Source organism: Lathyrus oleraceus, chromosome 4 (assembly GCF_024323335.1).
Source record: "Lathyrus oleraceus cultivar Zhongwan6 chromosome 4, CAAS_Psat_ZW6_1.0, whole genome shotgun sequence".
NCBI lineage: Eukaryota > Viridiplantae > Streptophyta > Magnoliopsida > Fabales > Fabaceae > Lathyrus > Lathyrus oleraceus.
In genome coordinates this window covers 453,252,422-453,275,358 of record NC_066582.1, presented here as the reverse complement: position 1 = coordinate 453,275,358, position 22,937 = coordinate 453,252,422, and the positions used below count along the sequence as shown (strand labels likewise).

Below are 22,937 nucleotides of genomic sequence, written 5' to 3'. Positions count from 1 at the left end.
AATCTCAGTTTGTCTTAGAGACTAACTGCTCGAAGCTTTGTTCCTTGTTTGACATAAAGACTAACCGCTTCAAGTCTCAGTTCACTGTTTGGTTAGAAATCATCCTAAAACTTCATTTCCTTGTATAAGGGGGTTCATGGGTGATGAAACTCTGTCATTGCATGTTTTATGTCGAAGAAACAAAGAAAAACAAGTCGAAGATGATCAAATTTGAAGAATAATGGCCAAAGAACATAGCAAAAATGACCAAGTATGAAGAATTCGAGACTTAGAGAAATTTGGCTGAAAAATGAGCAAAAGAGAGCAAGCCGCTGGATTAATTATGCATTGCATCGTGCGTTATAACGCGCACGATAGGAAAGAATAAAAGTGGTATCGCGCGCCATTATGCGCGTGGAAGAGCAGCCAATGCAGCATTATGCGCGTGATGCAGTCCATTGCACGCACGATGGGCCCTTTTTCTAGGTAATTTCTGACACATTCTTGTACGATTTTATGGCTATAAAAAGGTAAACTTTAGACTTTTTTATGGGTTCTATGATTGGAGACTGGAGAGTACTGTTTAGAACACCATAAGTGATTTTTGAAGCGCATTCGAAGCTATTGGAAGCCAGACCTTCAAGGAGTTCTTATGCAATCTTATTCTTATCAATTGGTATTGTAATTTTATCAGTATGAGTAGCTAAACACTTTTAGGTTAGGTTTTGTATGATGAATTTGTTGGTACATATGTTTAATTTAATGTTGCATGAATTATCTTAGTTATATTTCTATTTAGTTTCTTCTTTTACTTAAAGCGCATTATTTGAGATACTTTGTTAATGTGATTATGGACGTATAGGAAATACTGACCGTTAGCCTGTGCATATGATCTAGGGAAATTATCATCCTTACGTCGGTTGAATAGGGATATGATACCTCGAGTAATGTCCTTAGAGTTAACATATTGTATCATCGCCTGATTTCACTTGCGTTGGTTGAATAGGGATATGAGACCTCTAGTAGGAATCAGTGAGCTATACACCAAGGGATTTGGTATAGTGGTCTTGTTAACTCGTCGTGGAAATATAACGACTCTTTATTTATGTAATGCATTAGACATCAAAATGAGAGAAACAGGGAATTCTATGCAAAATCTGACCACTTAATCTAAATTATCATAACACTTCTTTTATTTTCAACTGCAAACTTGACCCCCCCCCCCCCCCCCCCCCCCTCCCCAATTGTTATTTTTCATACTTACACAACTATGGCTTTGTTAAATAGAGGTCTTTGTAGATTTGATACTCTTTTTATTACTACGACACTATTGGTACACTTGTCGAGAAGTCATCAAGTTTTTGGTGTCGTTGCTGGGGATTGTTGATAATTTCAACAAGGCAACGCTTCTGCAACGTTTTAATTCTTTTTATTTTAATCTTACATTAGTTTTAATTCATTTTTTTTTTATTTTGTATTTCAAGCAACACTACTGTGGGTATTTGCTTTTTGTTGGTGTACATTTCAGGTTTAAAGCATATAGAAATTCACCATGGCATAACCAACAACACAAACTATGGGAGACTACTGCAGACCTACCGATGCAACACGGGTTTCTCTGGTTTTCGTCCCAGCAAATTAAGTAAATTTTAACATCAAATATTTTTTGCTTTCAGGTCTGAGAGAAAAGAAATTTGACAGAAACGTAACATGTGACCCATGGGAATATCTAGCATGGTTCTATGAGACAACATCAATGTGTCAACCAGAAGGTATTACCGAGGATCGGGTCGAATTAAAATTATTTAGCTTCTCATTGTTGGGGAAAGCTAAGGATTGACTATTATGTCTTCCAAACAAAGTGATCATCACTTGGAAAGAATTAGAAGACAAATTTCTAGAAAGATTCTTCACTACAACATAATTCATAGAGAGAAAGGCTGAAATTACACACTTCAAGCAGCAAGAAACCGAATCTCTCTATGATTCTTAGGAGAGGTTTAAATTATTGTTACGCATATGTCCTAATCAAAATATGAGCAACATGGAACAAATGCATAGTTTTGTCAAAGGTTTACAAACTCAAGCACAAATGCTTTTAGATGCATTTGTCGGAGGTACAATCAGGACACTAATCAAACCACAAGTAAAAGAGATGATAGAGAAAATGAGCCTAAACGAATATAATTTTGCAAATAAAAGAGATGTTAAAATGTGGAAACAAATAGCAGATCTCATAGTAAGTTAACGTTAGAAGGTTACAAAGAGCTTCTTAAAAAGCTAGAACTGCTGAATCAAAAGTTGAATGTAACATGTACAACTCAGGAGTCTTCAAATGAGATAGTGTTCTTACTTTGTGCTAATTGTGGTGAAGAACATTTTTCAGGTGATTGTGTTAAAGAACAACTTATTGGAGAAGTAAAAGCTATAACCATAAATCCCAATCAGATATCACCATAAATGTAAGCGGAAGTCAAAATCTCCTTGTTTGAAGATACACTGACTAAATTTATGCTGGTAACACAAAATGAATCCTTACAGGTTAATAGATTATAGAACTTGTTGAACGAAAAACACGAGGAGTCAATGAAAAGACTGGAAAGGCAAATTTTGAGTCTATCTGAGAAAATCACATCACTAGCAAAGGAAATAGGATATTGTGACACAATAGAATTGAGAAATCGCACATTTCCCTCTCTTCCCAGTGTGAACAAGCAGAAAAAAATTATGGAACAAAGTCGTGAGAAGGATGAGGAAACAAAAGTCAAACCTACATAGGAGGAAGTTTCAAGTGAAACCATTGTGAGGGGAGAGACACTAGACAAATTCATTGATAAAGACTCACCTTTTAGGAGAACCAAACAACAAATCATCAATGAACCAACCCCGACTTACCATATTACATCAAACCACATTACCCTTTCATTAAGAATAAACCGAAGCGAGAAATGGAAGTGGGGCAGTTTAAAAAGTTCATAGAGATCCTCTACAAGTGAATATTTTGTTTTGTGATTCTCTAGAACAAATGCCCGTGTATGCCAAATTCACGAAAGAGCTTCTAAATGGTAAACGCAAATTTAAGGATGATGGAAATGTTTCTTTAGCTCAAGAATGTAGCACAATCATTTAACGCAAACCGCCACCCAAACTAACAGTACCAAGTAGACTTATTATTCCTTTCTATGTAGTTTCATTAAAAATTGGTCAGGCACTATGTGACTTAGGGGCGAGCATCAACTTGATGCCATTGTCAATGATGAAGAAATTAAATTGTGGAGAGCCAAAACCTACGAAAATGACTTTGACTCTGGCCTACAGATCAGTCACATACCCTTACGGAGTACTAGAGGATGGGTTGGTAAGCGTTGATGGTTTACTTTTTCCTGTTGATTTTGTCATATTGGATATGCCTAAAGATGTCGAAGCACCGTTATTGTTAGGTAGACCCTTCCTTGCTATGGAAAGAGCTTTGATTGATGTAGAAAGAGGAGAATTGATTCTCATGTTTGATAAAGAGCAGGTAGTATTTAATGTGTTTGAAGCCATGAAGCACACTCATGAAGATCTGCAATGTTACCAAATTGATTTAATTGACGAATTGATAAACAATATCTCAAAAGGTGAGGTTTCGTCCTCTCAAGTATTAGTACAATCTATTGAAAAAAGTAGGTGAGGATGAAGATAATGTCGAAGTAAATGAGTTGGTGCTACAGTTGCAAGTAGCACAACTGAAGCGTGCTAACAAAGGATTTTGAAGAATTATGAGGCATTAGTGAGAAGAAACCAACAGGTCCTGAATTAAAAGAGCTTCCTGAATATTTGAAATATATCCTTTTAAGTCAGGGAAATAGGAAGCCATCAATAATCAGTAACACATTATCAAAGATCGAAGAAGAAAAGTTGTTACAGGTGCTAAGAGAAAATAAAGAAGCATTGGAATGGAAGGTATCAGACCTGAAAGGGATTAGTCCAGCATATTGCATGCATAAAATCAAGCTAGAGCAAGAATTTAAGTCAGTCGTGCAACCTCAATGGCGATTAAATCTAGCAATGAAAGAAGTGGTAAGAAAAAGTCCTTAAATTGCTTGAAGCATGTATGATTTATCCTATTTATGATAGTTCTTGGGTAAGCCCAAGCCATGTGGTTCTAAAAAAATGAGGTACCATCGTTATACATAATGAAAAAAATGAACTAATCCCAACCCGTACTGTTACGGGATGGAAAATATGTATTGATTATCGCGGGATTAACCTCGCTACACATAAGGATCATTTTCCTTGCGGTTCATGGATCAAATGCTTGAAAGACTAGCAGGACAAGCCTATTATTGTTTTCTAGATGGATACTTAGGGTACAATCAAATTGTTGTAGATCCAGTTGATTTGGAGAAAACAACATTCACATGCCCATTCGGAGTCTTTGTGTATCAAATGATGACTTTCGGATTATGTAATGCTCTGGCAACGATCCAAAGGTGCATGCTTTCTATTTTCTCTGACATGATTGAAAACTTAATAGAGGTATTTATGGATGACTTTTCTATATTCGGTACTTTGTTTAATTATTGTCTTGATCGATTAAATAATATCCTAAAAATATGTAACGAGACAAATCTGGTTTTGAATTGGGAAAAATGTCATTTTATGGTGACTGGAGGCATTGTTCTCAGCCATAAAATCTCTGCTAAAGGAATAGAAATCGATCAAGCCAAAATCGAGGTGATAAAAAAACTTACTTCTCCCGTAAATGTTAAAGGAGTCGGTAGTTCCCTAGGTCATGCAGGTTTTTACAGGCGATTCATTAAAGATTTTTCAAAAATTGCAAAACCTCTATGTAACCTACTGATCAAAGAAAATGAATTTAAATTCGATAAATATTGTCTACACTCTTTTTCTGTCATAAAAAATAAATTGATAGATGCCCCAGTAATTGTGTCACCCAATTGGGAATTACCATTTGAAATTATGTGTGATGCAAGCGATTATGTTATTGGCGCAATGCTTGGCCAACGACATGCAAACTTTTTCCATGTAATTTACTATGCGAGCAAAGTTTTAAATGAAAATCAGGTTCACTACACTACTACTGAAAAAGAATTGCTAGCAGTAGTATTTTCTTTGGAAAAAAGTCGCCCATATTTAATAGGTTCAAAGGTCATTATTTATACAAATCATGCAGCTTTGAAGTATCTATTCAATAAAAGTGACTCAAAGTTAAGATTTATACGATGGATGCTCTTGCTGCAAAAATTTGATCTATTAATTAAAGATAAGAAAGGGGTAGAAAATGTTGTTACATATCACCTCTCCAGGTTAGAGAATTTTAAAGTGGCTAGAAATAAACAAAGTATTACAGAGAGAGATCCTGACGAGCAGCTAACGGAAATCAGTGAAAGACCTTGGTTTCCGGTTATGGCAAATTATAAGGCTACAAAGGATGTACCAGAAGAGTGCACTTGGAAACAAAGGAAGCGTTTCTATAAAGAAGAAAAATTTTATTTGTAGGATGATCCATACTTGTTTAAAACAAGTCTTGATGGTTTACTTCGCGTGTGCGTTGCAGGTAAAGAAGTAGACAACATTATTTAGCATTGCCATAACTCGGCATATGAAGGACACCATAGTGGCGAAAGAACTGCATCCAAAATAATGCATAGTGGATTTTGGTGACCAACTATATTCAACGAATGTAAGTTATATGTATCTATATGCTCTGAGTGAAACATAACTGGTAACATCTCAAAACGAGACAATATGCCTTTGAATATTATGCTTGAGGTTGAACTATTTGGTTGTTAGGGAATCGATTTCATGGGTCAATTTCCCCAATCAAATTTGTATATTTATATTCTCATATGTGTTGATTATGTTAGTAAGTGGGTTGAGGCAATTTCTTGCAGTGCTAATGACGCCCGCTTTGTTATTGACTTTTTTGAAGAGAATATTTTTTCCAGGTTTGGTGTACCCATAGTGTTGATTAATGATGGAGGTACGCACTTTTTGCAACAAATATTTGGAAAGATTGCTAGAAAAATATAATGTTAAACATAAAGTGTCAACTATGTTTCACCCTCAGACCTGTGGCCTAGTCGAAGTGTTGAACCGGCAACTAAAACAAATTCAGGAGAAAACAGTTGTAGCATCACGGAAAGATTGGTCAAAAAAATTGGATGACACTCTTTGGGCGTATAAAGCAGCCTTCAAGACACATTTAGGCTTATCTCTGCATCAACTTGTTTATGGTAAGGCATGTCATCTCCTTATAGAACTGGTGCATAAAGCTTATTGGGCGGTAAAATCCTAAACTTTGACAAAAAGCAAGTTGGGAGGAAGAGATTACTGAAATTAGATGAATTGGAGGAGATGCGGTTATCTATTTATAAGAATATGTTAATTTACATGGAAATGGCAAAAAGATATCATGATAAAAAGTTGGTGAGACAAAATTTTCAAGTAGGACAATAAGTCTTACTATTTAATTCAAGACTACGGTTTTTTCCAAGAAAACTGAAATCAAAGTGGTCAGGACCATTTGTAGTCATAGAAGTTTGTTAAAGTGGTGCCATTGAAATTCAAGATCCAAGTGATATGAGGAGATTTAAAGTAAATGAACAAAGGTTAAAGCATTATTATGGAGGGAAAAATTCAAATAAAAAAGTTTCCCTAATACTTTCGGAACCTTGAGTTTAGCAGTCAAGCTAATGACACAAAAATAGCACTTCATGGGAGGCAACCCATATTTTCTAACAAGATTTTTGTTTTTGCAGAATTTAATTTATGTTGGTAGTTAGATTAAATAAGAGGAATTATCCACTCTCGCACGTTTCTTAACACTATCTATGTTGTCTTTAATGAATGAGTTTGTTACTGCAGTTTCTTTCCGATTTACAAAAATTGCAACTTTAGCATTGAACAGATGAACCAAAAGCACCATCAGATGAAACTTGATCGTCGGGAAAGTGACTTACGAAATGAAATCAAAGGATGAAAAAGGAATCAACAGACTCGTACTCAACCTTCAGATCCCTCAACTAGTAAGGTTTGAGCCAAATAACTTCTATTGTTTACTATTCCTTTCACTGAGTGTATCCATGCCTTATTGCTTTATCAGGTTTGAACTATTTCTGATTCAATTTGTCTGGTTTGATTTACACACATAGAGGAAATTGTTTTCTATGAACTCTGAGCCTTTTTAAAACCACCATGTAGTAATAGGTAAAGTCCTTTACTAACCACTTTGATCTTAGACCTTCTTTCGGTGACTCTATTCATTAGCCATATGACTTGAAAGATTACATATTTCCACCCTCTCTTTGGAGTTAGATAGGAATTTTTAGTTCTAAAGTTGTATGAAAAAGAATAAGTTTGGGGTTACTCTTGGAAGTGAGTAAGATTTAAGTTTGGGGTTAGGGTACTAGAGAAAAAACTGTCAAAAATTCAAAAAAAATGAGAAAATAAGAAGTTAAAAATAACTTCTTCAAAAAAAGAGAAAAAATGAAAAATGAATATTGAGGACCACAATAACGATATCTCTAGTATCTTTAATCAAGAAAAGAGCTGGTATGATAACAATAGGAGAATTAGGTATCAAACTTTAAATTTTTATACCTACTTTCCCCCAAAAAAAATATCCTACCCAAACATAAGCAACGTTACAACCGAAACCCCCCCCCCCCCCCCCCCAAGTGTGTATGTTTTGATTTCTTTAAAGAATTCTATGAGAACATGATCAAACTCAATATAAACTATTTTGCATATTGATTGAGAGACTACCCTATCAATTGAGTGAGTCATGGTGAGATGAGAGACAGATTGAGTACTTGTCAAAGATTGAGGATGTTTTCTGAATTTTCTGAATTGAATTTGGAATCTAGAATGATGGTCAAGTAAAACAAATTTCATATGGTGATGTTCACTTGTTATTGTTGCAACTTATTTTTCTGTTTGGAATTTGTAGTGCGGGCAAGTTACTTAAGGACAAGCAACAATTCAAGTTTGGGGTTGTGATGATACTATGTCATTTTATGTTTTCTATTGAATAAACAAAGAAAAACAAGTCGAAGATGATCAAATTTGATGAATAATGGCCAACGAACGAAGCAAAAATGACCAAGTATGAAGAATTAGGGACTTAGAGAAATTTGCCTGAAAAAGAAGCAAAAGCGAGCAGGTCATTGGAATAATCACACGTTGCATCACGCTCTATCGTGTGCACGATAGAAAAGAAGAAAAGTGGTATCGCGCACCATCGCGCTCGTGGAATAGGAGCCAACGTAACATTGCACGTGCGATACAGTCTATTGCACGCGCGATGGGCCCTTTTTCTGGGCAATTTATGACACGTTCTGGTACGATTTGATGGCTATAAAAAGACATACTTTGGACTTTTTAGGGTTTCTGCTATTGGAGACTGGAGAGTACGATTTACAACACCGAAAGTGAGTTTTGGAGCGCATTTGAAGTCATTGAAGGCCAGATCTTCAAGGAATTCTTATATAATTTTATTCTTATCAATTGGTATTGTAATTTTATTAGTACGAGTAGCTAAACACTTTTAGGTTAGATTTTGTCTAATGAACCTGTTTGGAACCTGTTATGACATATGTTTAATTTGATGTTTCATGAATTATCTTAGTTATATTATCTTAGTTATATTTCTCTATAATTGCTTCTTTTACTTAAAGCGTATTATTTGAGATACTATGTTAATGTGATGATGGACATATAGGGAATACTGACCCTTAGTCTATGCATCTGATCTATGGCAATTATCGTACTTACCCTAGTTGAATAGGGATAAGAGACCTCGAGTATTGGCCTTAGAGTTAACATATTATATCATCACTTGATTTCACTTACGTCGGTTGAATAGGGATAGGAGACCTCTAGTAGGAATCAGTGAGTTATATACCAAGGGATTGGGTATATTGGTCTTGTTAACTCGCCGTGGAAATATAACGACGCTTGATTTATGTAATGCATTAGACATCAATAAGGTAGAAATATGGGGTTATAGGCAAAACTTGACCACTTTCTCTAAATATTATCTTGAGTTTTTAGAAAGGAGTAATGAAGCATTTAAGTGTGAAATAGTTAATATTAGAAACCAAACTTAAACAAGTGAGACGTGTGTCTCAATGAAAAAAGAAGTGAAAGATTTCCATGAAACCTCAAGAAAATTTACTCAAGAAAAAGAAAACATTGATTTGATTCTATCAAATCAAAGGTTTTCCTTGAATAAATGAAGATTAGAGGTTAAATCCAGTAGATCACATAATAAAGGGTTTAATAGGAAGAAAGTGAATCTCCATGTTTACAAATGTTCTTGTTCTGATAGACTTGGCTACCTAGAGCCATTCTGTTTTGATAAATTAAGAAGGTCTAAAGGTAGTAACTCTAGATCTTTTAGAACTATTAACGCACTAGGACCCAAAAAGATTTGGGCATCAAAGGTGAAAACCACATATATTTTTCAGGGATATCTTGCAGCTTTAATGAAGCCATGGCACTTTCTAAATGAAGTTGTGCAAATAAAAAAGTATACTCTCAAGAATTCTTGATGTACCTGGAAATGTTTAATTACGATGATGTTTGTGATCCAGTAACGATCCTTGTTATCAACGGTCGTGATCAAAGCAAATGTTCGTTGAGGATGGCTTTAGAATTTATTATATGTGATGATTAGTTGACCTCTTAGTAGGTTGATAATATGAGTCTATAGTGGACCTATCTATCAATATCGTGCCTAACCAACTCTCGCGTCCAACGATTCAGAGAGAAGGACATGCGATAATGTGTTGTTGTTCCCTCGTAAATGAGAGGTTTAAGGTAGTACACTATTAAGAGGCTGAATTATTAGAAAACTCTAATTAACCCTCTAAATAAGTGCTTTATTATTTTCTCATCGATTTAAAATCATTACTACTAACAAAATATATGAGTATTTTAGTTTGTATCAAGAAAGGGATGCAAACAAGATGAGCAAGGGTGCAAAAAGTAGTATGCCAGAGTTAATTTCTAACACAAGGCACAAAAGGACCAAGGAGGCTAAAATGCACTAACTAATCGATTAGACTCATGACCTAATCGATTAGGAGAGCTTAAGTTTAAATTTCAAAAATTGACACACCAAATAATAAATTAGGGACATGAGATAATCAATTAGGACATTGGAAAACAACACAACGGCTAGTTCCCAACTTTCACCTGCATGAACTCAATGACCCAATCTATTAGATAGGGGTTCTAATCGAATAGGCCAGGGCTAAAAAAAATTATCTTCTCCTATCATCCCACCTTCTTTTTGTGTGCATTGTCTTGGTGTTTTTTATAGAGCACGTCACCTTTCATCTTTTCATCATCATCACAAATGGCACCCAAAAGAGCATGCACCATCAAATCCTCATCCCCATCCTCCTACCAATCTGAAACCTTTTCCACCCAAGAGAAATAAACAAAACTCAACTGCTACTATGTAGATGTAAAGATCTTTGTATCTTGATACTTGGATGAGCCACTCTTCAAAGAATGAAAATTTGTTAAAGCTTTCATCAAGGCTAGTTTGAAGAACTTCATCTTTGAAGTTCCTCAAGAAATATTTCCTACTCTAGTGATAATGTTTCTATTGCGGAAGGAGTTCTCATCTCTGAAGTAAAGAAACCTTTAATCCTACTCACCCTTGAAGAGTCTGCACAACTTTGTAATCTTCCCTGCAACAATTACGAGTATGAAGAAAGTGGGGAAGTAAACAATTTTAATTGTGATGAGGCTGTTATTTCCTTTCTAATAAATCACAACCCCATCATGCCCACTCCTTTCATTGTTGGCTTAATACGCTTGGACATTCGATTAATTCACTATACAGTGAATCATGTTCTCTTCCATAGAAAATGAAACTCTAGCCACATGAATAAATCAGACATACCTCCTGTTTGGTTTTTGAAAAATAGACTTGGGAAAAATTGGGCGGATGTTGTTATCAATTATATGATGGATAGCAAAAAGAAGAACACATTTTTACCGTATAACAAACTAATCTCGAAAATCTTGGCATACTCTGGCTACGGTTTAGAAGAGGAAGAATTGGAGATCAAATGTTCAAAAATAGGAAAAAGCACCTTAAGCCAAATGAGGTTCCAAATTGAAAATAAGGAAATTTTGTCAGTACCTCCAAAAGCATTGCCAAGACCACGAGCAGAGAACACTGCCCCCCCCCCCCTTTTCCACATCCAATTTCCTCAACAACCTCCTCCATAACCATCAAGAGATGTTAAGGATGCAAAGGAGGACAAATTAAGGACTTTGCCTCACCGACAAACTCTCAAAAGCCTAACTCATATCACCAATCATGTCAAGTGAGGATGATGAAGAGAGGAATTAGTTGTTTTCTTAATTTTCTGCTTATTTCAAATGTTTTATGTTTTATTCCTCTATGTTATTTTATATTGTGTTCTTCATTATCTTTTAATTAATGAAAATGTTTACCTTTAAGTATTTTCCCTTTCTAAACAAATGTGTCTATGTGAACAATGTGTTTGCATATTTATCCTTTTCTCTAGAAATTTTACCGGCCTTTTTGATTATGACAAAGGGGGAGAATTATACTCTCGGGGGGAGTAAAGTATACTCTCTAATCATGCGAGGAAGAGTTGAACCACTCCAAATTTTATCTACATGTGTTTGATTTTATCACATCCTTGAGATATGTATTGTCGTCATCAAAATTGGGAGAATGTGAAACTATGTTCTTGCAGGTCAATCATGAAGGCTCTTGTGTAAATTGATAATGTCAAGACTTGAAGCTTCATAGTGTGAAAATGAGAAAGTGTGAAAGCTCTTCTATTTGTGTCTTTCTAAGAGGTTAGTGCGTCGTAAATACACAAGGGTGCTTTTGTAAGTACGATGGGTAAATCACATACACACACACGCATACGCGCGCACACACACACTCACTTAAAATAACTAGAATTTGGAGCTAGACAGTTGAATTGGAAATTGTCAAATCGTTTAAAACAACTTATTAAATTATCTAATCGATTAAAAAAATATGTAATCAATTAGAAGAGTATGAATCAAGTCTATAATAGATTATGTCAATCTCTTAATGATTGGTAGGTGCTCTCTATCAAAACCCTCCAATTTGGGCAGTAATAACCGATTGTTGCAAGTGTTTTAATTGATTAGCTAATCGATTAGGATAATTAAAAGGTCCATGGATTGTTTCCATTTTTACACCATCTCTCGGCCTATAAATAAAGAGCCTCTACACCATTTCAAATCATCTAGAAAATGAGAAACATGTCACTTCTCATCTCTCTCAATTTCCCTTAAATCATTTCGATCTTTTCTCACATATTTAAGTCACGGTGTTTTGAGAGCGTTCTTGAAATTTGTTATGGGTAAGGGTTTAAACTGTAAATTTACTTGAGTAACTCATTCTTCCTTAGGAAATGATCATTTTGATTTAGAGTTAAACTAGTGTAAAAGCTATTTGTTTTTTTTTTGAATTATAATAAATCTTTGTTTGATTCGCGAGCTTTTCCTTTGAAGAAAAGTTTTTATTTTGGGTTCGTGAAGAATAACCAGAGAAAAATGTTCAAAGCAGTTCTTGAGCTCATCCCGATTAAAAGATATATTGTTTTGAGATCATCTTGGTGTAAAATCTCATTTGGTTTCTGAGTTCAGCCTATGTGAAAGCTCAGTAGATTCGAGATTATCCCGATAAATTCTCGGTTTGATTTGCGGTCAGCCCGTATAAAACTTCGGTTTAGAGGATAGTCAACTCAAAACTTCATCTTGGTTCAAGATCAGCATGTGTAAAATCTCAGTTGAGCTTAGAGACTAAGTGCTCAAAGCTCTGTATGTTGTTTGGCTATAAGACTAACCACTTTATGCCTCAATGCAATGTTTGGTTATAAGCTTGAAACTTCATTTATTTGTATAAGAGGGTTTATGGGCTTAACCTTCTAAAATCTCTGAAACATTATTAGATAATCTCAAGATCAATTATTGGGAGAGTATGTTACATCGTTAAGACTGAATCTCTCTAAATATCTTGTGTTATGTCTCTTTTCTTAACTCTTTTACTTTTCGCTTATTTTCTTTACTTCATATTTTCGCTGCTTATTTAAATATTTTTAAACACTGATTTTCAAAATGATTTTGTTTTTAATCAACGATTTTTAAATCTCTACAATTCCCCGGACGAAGATAGAAGCCTTCCTCCCTAACATTCTTAATCAACAAATAGAAACAAAGTCGGGGGATTCTTACATTGTGACGCATCGCCACTTCATCAATGTGACCATAACTAATAAACACTAGAAAATATTGTGGGCAAACAGGAAGCCCAAATCAAGAGGCAGAAAACAGTAACAATAATAAAAAAGAATCATAAGCAACAAAACAAATGTATCCTGGAAAAAGACAGTTGCAACCAAGAGGACGACAACAAAAGTGGATGTTATACAACTTCCTTTCATAGATGAAATCAACAAACAACAGATACCAAGGCAATTATTACTTCCCTCCATAGAGGAATACAAAGAAAAGATTGATCCACAAGAGCACTTAAACACCTTCAACACCAAGATAAAACTTCAATAAGCTTTTAACGCTTTGAAGTGTGATGCATTTCCATGTAACCTTAAGAGATTTTCCCTTAGATGTATGGCCTTATGATAGTAGAAATACAAGTGTTCATACTTTTGAATAGTTTCTTTCTTTTATAGTAGTTAGGTTATACAATTCATTCATCTTAACATGCATAGAATCACCACAAAATTGAAGTGTGTAGAAACATTATCCTTAAACATTTATCATGAAATTTACCAGAGTCACAATCATCCAAACAACTATGAAATGAATTACAATGTCCCCGCCTTTCTCTCCCTCATAAGAATGCAAAACATTACACTTAGGTAATTAAGATAAGGCTCTGTCTACACTTGTATGCCAAGGAACCTAGATGACATTTATTAATCCTAATTTGTCTCCCTAATCTATCAATTAATGTAGAACAAACAACTTCTCTTGCCTTGAGATTAAGATTTCTCCTCATCTGATTGAGAGCATGGAGGCTCAGAATTAACAAAGAAGTCATCCACTGAAAATTAACAACAAAACAAACATTCTAAGTTTTTTTTTTTCATAACCACTTAATAATTAAGTTGTTTATCCAAACATGGCGGTTTAGAACTACCTATATCCTGTTGATCTGGAGATTCAAGCAACATGTCTGAATCAGATGGCAAAAACGGCGATCCCGGATAGTTTCCCAAAGCTCCTAGATCTGCAAACACGGTTGGTTGTAAATATCTGATGAATTTAACTATATATCTAAAAGAAGATCTTGATATGAAATTACCTCCCAAGTTTGGTAAATCTGCGGTTAAATCTGATAGGCTAAAATTCCATTGAATTTGATCCAGAGATCGAGAAATTCCGTTTCCGCCATCTTGTGCCAGCTGTAGTCCTACTGAACTTGCCACGTCGGATGTAAATGCTGAATCAAGAGCTGATGCATCTGTGCCCATTCCTGATATCTCGGATGCGGTGAAGGGGAAATGACCACTCGATGCTACTGATGTCGGACTCACTGGCATTTCTGAGACGGACGACATTGTGCCGTTTTGTTGAATCATAGGAGCCATATCAGGCACACTGTGGTCCATCACCATACTTCAACAACAACATATGCAGACCAAATTACTTACAAAAGAAAACCAAAAAACAAAAGAAGATCCTCCACATTCAATCTTAACGATAATATCGTCTGATGCATGAATAAAATAATTGAATCATCTGTAATTGGAATGAATTATGCAAAGTATACTCACTCGTTCCCAGAGTTCATTCGAATAGGGTGAAAATTGCTCGGTGCAGGGACTCCGTTAACGACGTGACAACTTGATATACCCATGGAGTCTATATGAGGTTGACCTGCTGCTGGCATAGGATGCTGTTGTAGCACTGGATATCCCATAGGTAGATTGTTGACTGCACTGCAAATAAATGGTGTTAAAGAATAATGGACAAGTTTAAAAAAATATTAGATTTCTGATTAGTTCACTTTAATATAATCAAGAAGTTTCCACAATTGCAATATTGTGTATTATTGGATAAGGCTTTGAATAGGGACATTAATTGTGCATGGTTTCATAAATGAATTGAAACTAGTTAAAACATTTTCATTCATTCATTCATAGTTTAAGTAGATATTCGAAATATTTCAAATTGTTAATCTAGAGATATTTCTTAATAACTTCTCTTGGAGTTTTTCTAGATCTTCTTCTATCTCTAGTTGTTTGACTTCTATCCATCTTATTTACTCTCCTTACCTCATAATCTACAGGTCTTCTATCAACATGCTCAAACCACTTAAGTCTATTTTCACCTTCGTTTTTACTATAGATGATACCCCGACACTCTCTCTAATATTGTCATTTCTAATATTATCATGTTTAATCTCACCGCACATCAAAGGCAACATCTTCATCTTTACTACATTTACGTTATTCTCGTGTTAATTCTAAATCGCCCAACATTTTGTCCCTTACAACATTTTACTCTTAACATTTTCATTACACCACCACAATTCATTACTCCTCACTCCAAAACCTCTTGATTCTTCCAACGTTTCTTTAGCTTCTTTCTAATCTTTTGAACTATCTTATTCCACATATCATTTGTGCTTCCTTGTGGTTGTCCAAACCCTCCCTCCAAGATCTTGTGTTGGAAACTTCATTGTTTTTCAACCTTCAAATGCCACCAATCAATATGTGACGCTCCCATGTGACTTCTTCTTTTTGTTCTCCTCTTGATTCTTACATCCATAACCAATACTCTATGTTGGATAGTCAATCTCTCTCCTGAAATAACTTTACAGTCACTCCACTCTTATATATGATAAGATACTCATCTCTTTTTCTAAACTAGGTATTAGTTATAGTAAGATCAAAAGTCAACGAAAACTTCAAGAAGGATTTATCCTCTGCGTTTACCTCCTCGACATCACATCCCTCATACATGCCCTCAAAACCTCATGTTACACTCCCTACATATCCATTTAGATCCCCTCCTAAAAAAACTTCTCTCTTTGGAATATATCCTGAAGTAAGCCTTCTAAATCCTCCCAAATTGTTACCTTAAGGTGTTCTGCTAACCAAACCCAAGGTGTGCAAGCACTAACAACATTAAAGGTATTTTGTTCCACTACAAATTTCAAGACTATGATTCAATCTCCTACTCTTTTCACATCCATAATATCCTTTGTCCACTCCTTGTCCAAAATATTCCTCACCCCATTTCTTGATCTAACTTTTCCAATGTACCAAAACTTAAATCCTGAGTTGTCTAATTCTTTCATCTTTTCACTTGTTCACTTAGTTTCTGATAGTCACATGAAATTGATCTTCCTCCTAACCATAGTGTTCATTATTTCCATAGATTTTCCTGTAAGCGTACCTATATTCCATGATCTAAAACAAATCTTACTCTCATGAACTAACTTCTTTACCCATATCCGTTCACAAAAACTACTTATATGAAAATTAATCAACTTTATTTTATCTTTTATTAAAGAAATAGCTTATACATAATAATCATTTATGCTATCCAAACATGTCCTAAAAATTATTGGCCTCTAGTTGATAGCAGCAACTCAATATATTTCAATGATATTATATGTTATCAAGCCTTCATGGTTTTAAAGAACCTCAATCTATACATTATACACGATGAGAGGGGTAAGAATTTACCAGGCATAGGATGGATTCCATTTTGTATCGGAGCCAATGGAACCTTTGGAGGCATGGGACACTTCATTAGATGATATTGATGCTCAAGTAAATGATTGAATAAAAGTATCTGCTTTTTCAATTTTAGTCTAACATAGTAGGCCCTGAAGAAATCAGCATTCTCTTCTTCCAACTTCTGCCACACTGAATTAATAAAAGCAACAATTATAAAGCAATGTGACACAAATTTGTATACAACAAATCATAAATAAGGGCCTGTTTGGATATTTAAACTTATCTACTAGCAAAAGTACCTGTAAAATTGTTTGGAACAGCTTACAAGAACAACTCATGACACATCTATAAGTTGTTTAAGCTTATTTTCATAAGCTCTCCAAAATAGCTTATAGCTTATAAGAAAGGAGTTTGACCTTTTTTTAAATTTTTTTATAGAAAAAATAATTTATACATAAGCACTTATAATGATAAGCATTTATGCTATAAGTCTAGGTTGTTAATCTCGGATGGCGGCACGTAGCACCGGACCCCCAAAATCCTATAGCGGCATAGCGGGATGACCGCTATTATGAGCTTTAAAAACTAAGATAAATACTTAACATGAATACATAAATCCTTAAAGTAAGTTCCAACAACATACATAATGCTTCCCAAGTCAAACCCTCTTCTCCCAAAATCAAATAGATGAGAAATCAGCAAATCACGCGGGAGAAATAGATGTGAATGGACGAGAAAGTGAAGAAAAAGATGAATAGGTGAACAGGAATGTGGAATAATGGATGAGAAAGATCCACCATTTGCTGATTCTTAGGTTGAGAAGAATGTGGAAGAAGAAAATTCGGGAAGAGAGAGAGAGAGAGAGAGAGAGAGAGAGAGAACTGCAAATTAGATCCCCCGCTTGCTGATTTGAGTGAAGAGGGAATTGGAAATGACCTAGAACATCACTAGGAGCTTTTATATTAGTCAAATAAAAGAGAAAAATACGAATTTGCCTTGAAAAAAAATTCAAACTTACAATATTGTGATCTCATCTTCACAATAGCGGTGGGTAAACCGCTGCTATTGCGCTGCCACGACATCTCAAATAGTGGCCGCTATTTTCGCTATAGCGGATAGCGGTTAACGGCCAAAAAGTGTGGTGCCGAGGTCCAGTACTACTATGCTATAGCGCCTCTATTATCGACAACCTAGCTATAAGTGTACTTAATTAAACTATTCATTCAAACGGGGCCTAAACATATTAATGGTTTTCAATAACATAAGAAATAAATAAATACTTCTTAAATGGAATGCAACATATAAATGACATGACAGAGAGACCTAAAGATGCCTACCAAGAGTTGTAAATCCGGGATCTATCTTTGCCCGAGTCAGTAGTGTTTTAACCACTTCATCTTTATTCATATATAATTGCAAGCACCGTTCTATTAAATTCTGGACCTACAAAAGTTTTTCCGAATAAACCAACGGGCAAAGAAACAAATCAAGTTATTCAATCCACAAAAGAAAGGAAGTAAATGAAAAGTAGACAATTATAGAAAACTAGTCAAGTGCTTTAGCAAATAACGACGATATTCTTACAAGCTCAATATCCTGTCGTGAAACCTTTTTGCTATCATTGCTTGAAGCAGATGCTGAGCCTGAGTCTGCAACAGGAGCATCAGTTGTGTGATTGTTAGGTGGTTCAATCTTGGGCTCATGAGAAGCTTGAGCTGATGACTGTAATTCTTCTGTACTCTACAAATCCATAAAAGTTGTATTTAGATTAATTGTAATATTGCAAGCAGCAAAAAGTGTTGAGAAACAGATCTAAATAATCAGAGTTTGCATCACCATAAACCCCGAAACACAACAGAATCAACGACATTTTCGTCTAGTTGTTGATATTTCAAACGAAAAATACAAAAGGCATGTGACGGAAAACCTGCAAGTTCTTCATTTCAGCAGAAAGAAGGTTGACTGCATATCTTTTGAGAATTTCGAGTAATCACTAACTTCCTCTGAATTCAATATTGGCTGGATATATATCTTTAAGACACCACCATGTATAAACAAATTGAATCTGTAACAACAAAAACAATGAGAGAACTGTAAACCGTAAACCGAACCCTTCCGTTAAGTATGTTCCATATCATTAAAAATTACACAAATACTATATGTTCTTCACTCTACAGAAGACACATGAAGTTTCCTATGCAGTTAAATAAGCATGTAAAATGAACACTAAGTAACTCCATTGAAATCAGATAAACAAAAACAACCCTTTTGAATCTCATGTAAAAAAACAGAAATTTATGATAAAAAATACAAAAATAAAGCAAGTAGATAAAACAAAAATTGAAACAAACCAGATCTAAATTGATAATGAAGAGATGAGAACTAAAACTTGATTGACCAATTCAAAATTTCCTTCAAAGGAACAAACTTTTTAAGCTACAAGACAACATAGAATCACCCGAATACATAAACACAAAAAGGGAAATGAAGATCTGGAAAGGGAAAAGAATTACCTCACACCCCTTCTTGAATCTGCAACCCCCAAAGAAAAAACAAAAAAAGGATTAAAAAAACAGTTTTTATTTCGACAAATTGAGAAAACCGAAAACCCCACCACCAAGTTCAAACTAAACTAGCTTGAAAAGTATACATGAGGAGAAAAGATTGAAAATTTGGGAATTTTAACAAGTGGGGTTTGAAGTTTGAAGTTTGAAGATTGAAGATTGAAGAGTGAAGGTTGAATGGAAATGGAGAGTGAAGAATGAGAATAAGAGAATTGAGGTTTAAGCAAAGAGAGAGAAAGAGAGATATTTTTGAAAAGGGTGGAAAATGATATTTACATAAGAGACACAGAAAGAACACAAGTGTGTGTGAGAGTAATAGTGAAGAGAATTACAGAGGGAGAGAGGGTGAGAAAGAAAATGGTGGGTGAATAAAGAAACAAAAAATTTGAGGTTGATGAATGAAATTGAAATCTATGGAAAGAAAATAAAAATCTACCAAAATGGGATAGTGACTTCTTTTGACTCTTGTGTGGGTTGTATTTGAAGTTTCTTTTGAATTTCTTTAATAGAAAAATTGAAGAGAAAAGTTTGAAAAATATGATAAATTGAATTTACAAAGAAAAGTGAAAGGTACATTCACCAATCAAAGAAAACCAAATAGACCTAATTTGTATGATTTGATTAATTAAGTAAAGTTATTTTTTTAAGGTTAATTTAAATTTAAATTTATAGTTTTTAAAGTAAAATGTGATTTTTATGTTTAATTTATTATTTGATTTATTTTTATATTAATATATTTAAATATATATTATATGTTTAGTCACACCTTAATTTAAAAGAGTAATTCAATGGATTTAATGGTGATGTTCTACCAATGTAAAAAGGTTTTATACTATCGTCCAATAGTAATATATCATTTTATTCTATCATATAAGTAGTTTAAAAATTTTAATCTGACTTAGCTAATATAAAATAAATTTACACCGTTACCGTTAGTGCACCACTCATTTTCTCCTTGATTTTTACATTGAAGTTTATTATTTAATTTATTTTTGCATAAATATATTTAAATGTATATTATATGTTTAGTCACAAATTAATTTGAAAGAAATAGGTTTATTAATTTTGTAAAGATGATATGGAAGTGATTATTTTAAATTTGACCATTCATTTATTTATTTTTTTACAAATTATAAACAATTCATTTAATTGTTACAATTTTATAAGCAAAAAATATTTTTTTTATAAATTATAAACAAAAACGATCAATTTTATTTTGTTTAATTCTTTTATTCTAAAAAATTCATTTTTTAAGGATAAAGTTAGATGTAAATCACATTTAATTTAATTTTCTCTCATTTTTTCTATAAACAATAATCAATCAAAATTATTTTTACATCTTTTTACAAAAATATATTCTAAAAAACACAAAAAGAAATAAAATATTTTAATAAACGTGAGATATTAGTTTTTCCTTATAGATTAGTACAATATGTAGTTTAAAACAATGCTCCTTCATCTAATTGTATTTCCTTATATTTAATTTTGGAGATATTTAAGAATCACAAACAAATAAAATATCTACTTTGTTTATATCATGTAACATTTATTATATCATGAATAAAAAAAATTATATTATTTTTTATTATTTCATAAATAAATAAAAAAATTAAAAGAAAAAAAATAAATAAATAAAAATAATAATAATAATACAAGGGTGTATGCGCCAGATGAATTGGCGCATACACCACATGCATTAAGTATGCGCCTCCTCATGAGGCACAATGCAAGTGTCATGGGCATTGGCGTCTTCTCATGAGACGTCCAGTGCAGGCGTCAAGGTCTAAGGTACTTCTTATTGGTTCTAGACGGATGTGTCAGTTTGCATCTTTTTCTTTTTTAAAAGGTGGTTATTTTGGAAAAAAAATTGTTATTTTAGAATTAATTTTGAAAATGGTGATTATTTATAAAAAAAATCCCAAAACTAGTTAAAAGTTGTCTTCTTAACATATTTTCACCAAGGTACAAATATTCAATATTAATTTTGCTTATATTAATATTAAAAAATTATATTCCATTTTTAATTAAATCATGTTATAGAATTAATTTATAATTATTTTTTAAAATAAATTAAAATATATCTAAAATAAATGAAATGTAAGCAAAAGATATTATAAAAACTAATTACTTTTTATGTAAATTTTAACATATACATTTAATTAAAATATATTGAATATTAAAATAAAGGCTTAAATGCACTTTTGGCCCCATAGTTTGATATTTTTAAACTTTTAATTCTCCATTTTAAAATTCATCTTTTTGCTTCATCAACTGTTTTTTTTTGTCCCCTCCAATTTTGCAGACGTGGTAGCAATGATTCACTACAATAATAATGTGTCTAACAATGTGATTTAGTGACGTAAAATTTATGTGGTTAAATAAGAGTGTTGCGATGTGAAACCACGCCACTAAATATTTTAAAAAATAAAATAATAAATATCATGTTTTCACATGAGAAAATTTTAAATTTTTCAAAAAGAAACAACTCATTGTGACGTGCATATCACGTCGCTAATCAAATTTCAAAAATTAAAAAAAAATGTGGGAAAAGTTGACCGTTGGATTGATTGGACTAACATTTTTAATGTTACATAATTGTTTCATCGTCGCTAATACTTTACCGTTGTGACACATTTCATGGCATGTATAACGACATTAATTTCATGTCGCAACCTCAAAGGTTAAAATAATAGCGACATGACATTCACTATGTTGTAAGCTCTATTTATTAGGTCAATACAACTCTATCATGGCAGGTATAACGACATTAAATTCACACCGCAGCCCCATAACGATATAAGCTTTATTTATTAGGTCAGTTGCACTGATTCCTCTACACGTTTTTCCTACACCATTTCCTTCTTCCTCATAGTTTTTTCTCCATTCTACAATTTCTTCTCCACCTTCTCATTTTCCTCCACTCTACCATTTTTTTTGTAAAGCTTAGTCTTATCTGGCTCTCACTCAATGGTATTATTTTTAAATTTTGTTAAGCTAAACTCTATTTGATTTCTCTATTATTTAATTTTTCTTTTATTTGTTGACAAATACTTAAAAAATTGATCAAGACTCAACAAACTCTATTCACTGATTAAAACTTCTCAATTTTTATTTGATTTCTTCACTAACGGATATATATTATTTTTTCTTTTCATATATAAATATATATATATTGAATTGTGGGTTGTTTGATACTTTTGTATATATTACCTGTATATTAATATATTTTAGTAAAATAAAACATATAATAGGTTTAATAATTTTTATTTTAAAAATCCAAAAATATTAATTTTTATATATATTCAAAATCAGAATAAAAAATGTATACTTTTATTAATTTTATATATATTCAAAACCCAAAAATATTTAGTTTTATAAATATTTAAAAATATAAATAAATGTATTATTTTTTGTTTTAATATATTTGTTTATTAAATATTATATATATATATATATATATATATATATATATATTATTAAAACAGGGTGTATTAAATATTATTTTTTACTATTTTTATAGTTAAAAACAAAATATAAATAATTTATTATTTAAAAATAGTATATATATATATATATATATATAGAGAGAGAGAGAGAGATAGAGTTTAATTGAAATGCACTGACAGTGTAAAGATATTTTACA

The 22,937-nt window shown here is 33.1% G+C and overlaps 1 protein-coding gene across 2 annotated transcripts; it reads right to left on the bottom strand.

The window, feature by feature from the left end:
* Positions 1-13,761: 13,761 nt before the first annotated feature.
* LOC127076072 (uncharacterized) lies at positions 13,762-19,720 on the bottom strand. 2 transcript variants are annotated; one of them, XM_051017624.1, is made up of 9 exons: positions 19,244-19,713; positions 18,658-18,795; positions 18,315-18,470; positions 18,068-18,173; positions 16,737-16,919; positions 14,817-14,976; positions 14,345-14,658; positions 14,180-14,269; positions 13,762-14,083 (listed from the first exon to the last, which is right to left on the bottom strand). In XM_051017624.1, the coding sequence occupies exons 2-9, from the start codon at positions 18,670-18,672 to the stop codon at positions 14,022-14,024; spliced, it is 1,086 nt and encodes a 361-aa protein (XP_050873581.1). In that variant the 5' UTR covers positions 18,673-18,795; positions 19,244-19,713; the 3' UTR covers positions 13,762-14,021. The 2 variants fall into 2 exon arrangements, with proteins under 2 accessions (XP_050873581.1, XP_050873580.1); XM_051017623.1 differs by having other exon boundaries at positions 14,180-14,658; positions 19,244-19,720.
* Positions 19,721-22,937: the final 3,217 nt, after the last annotated feature.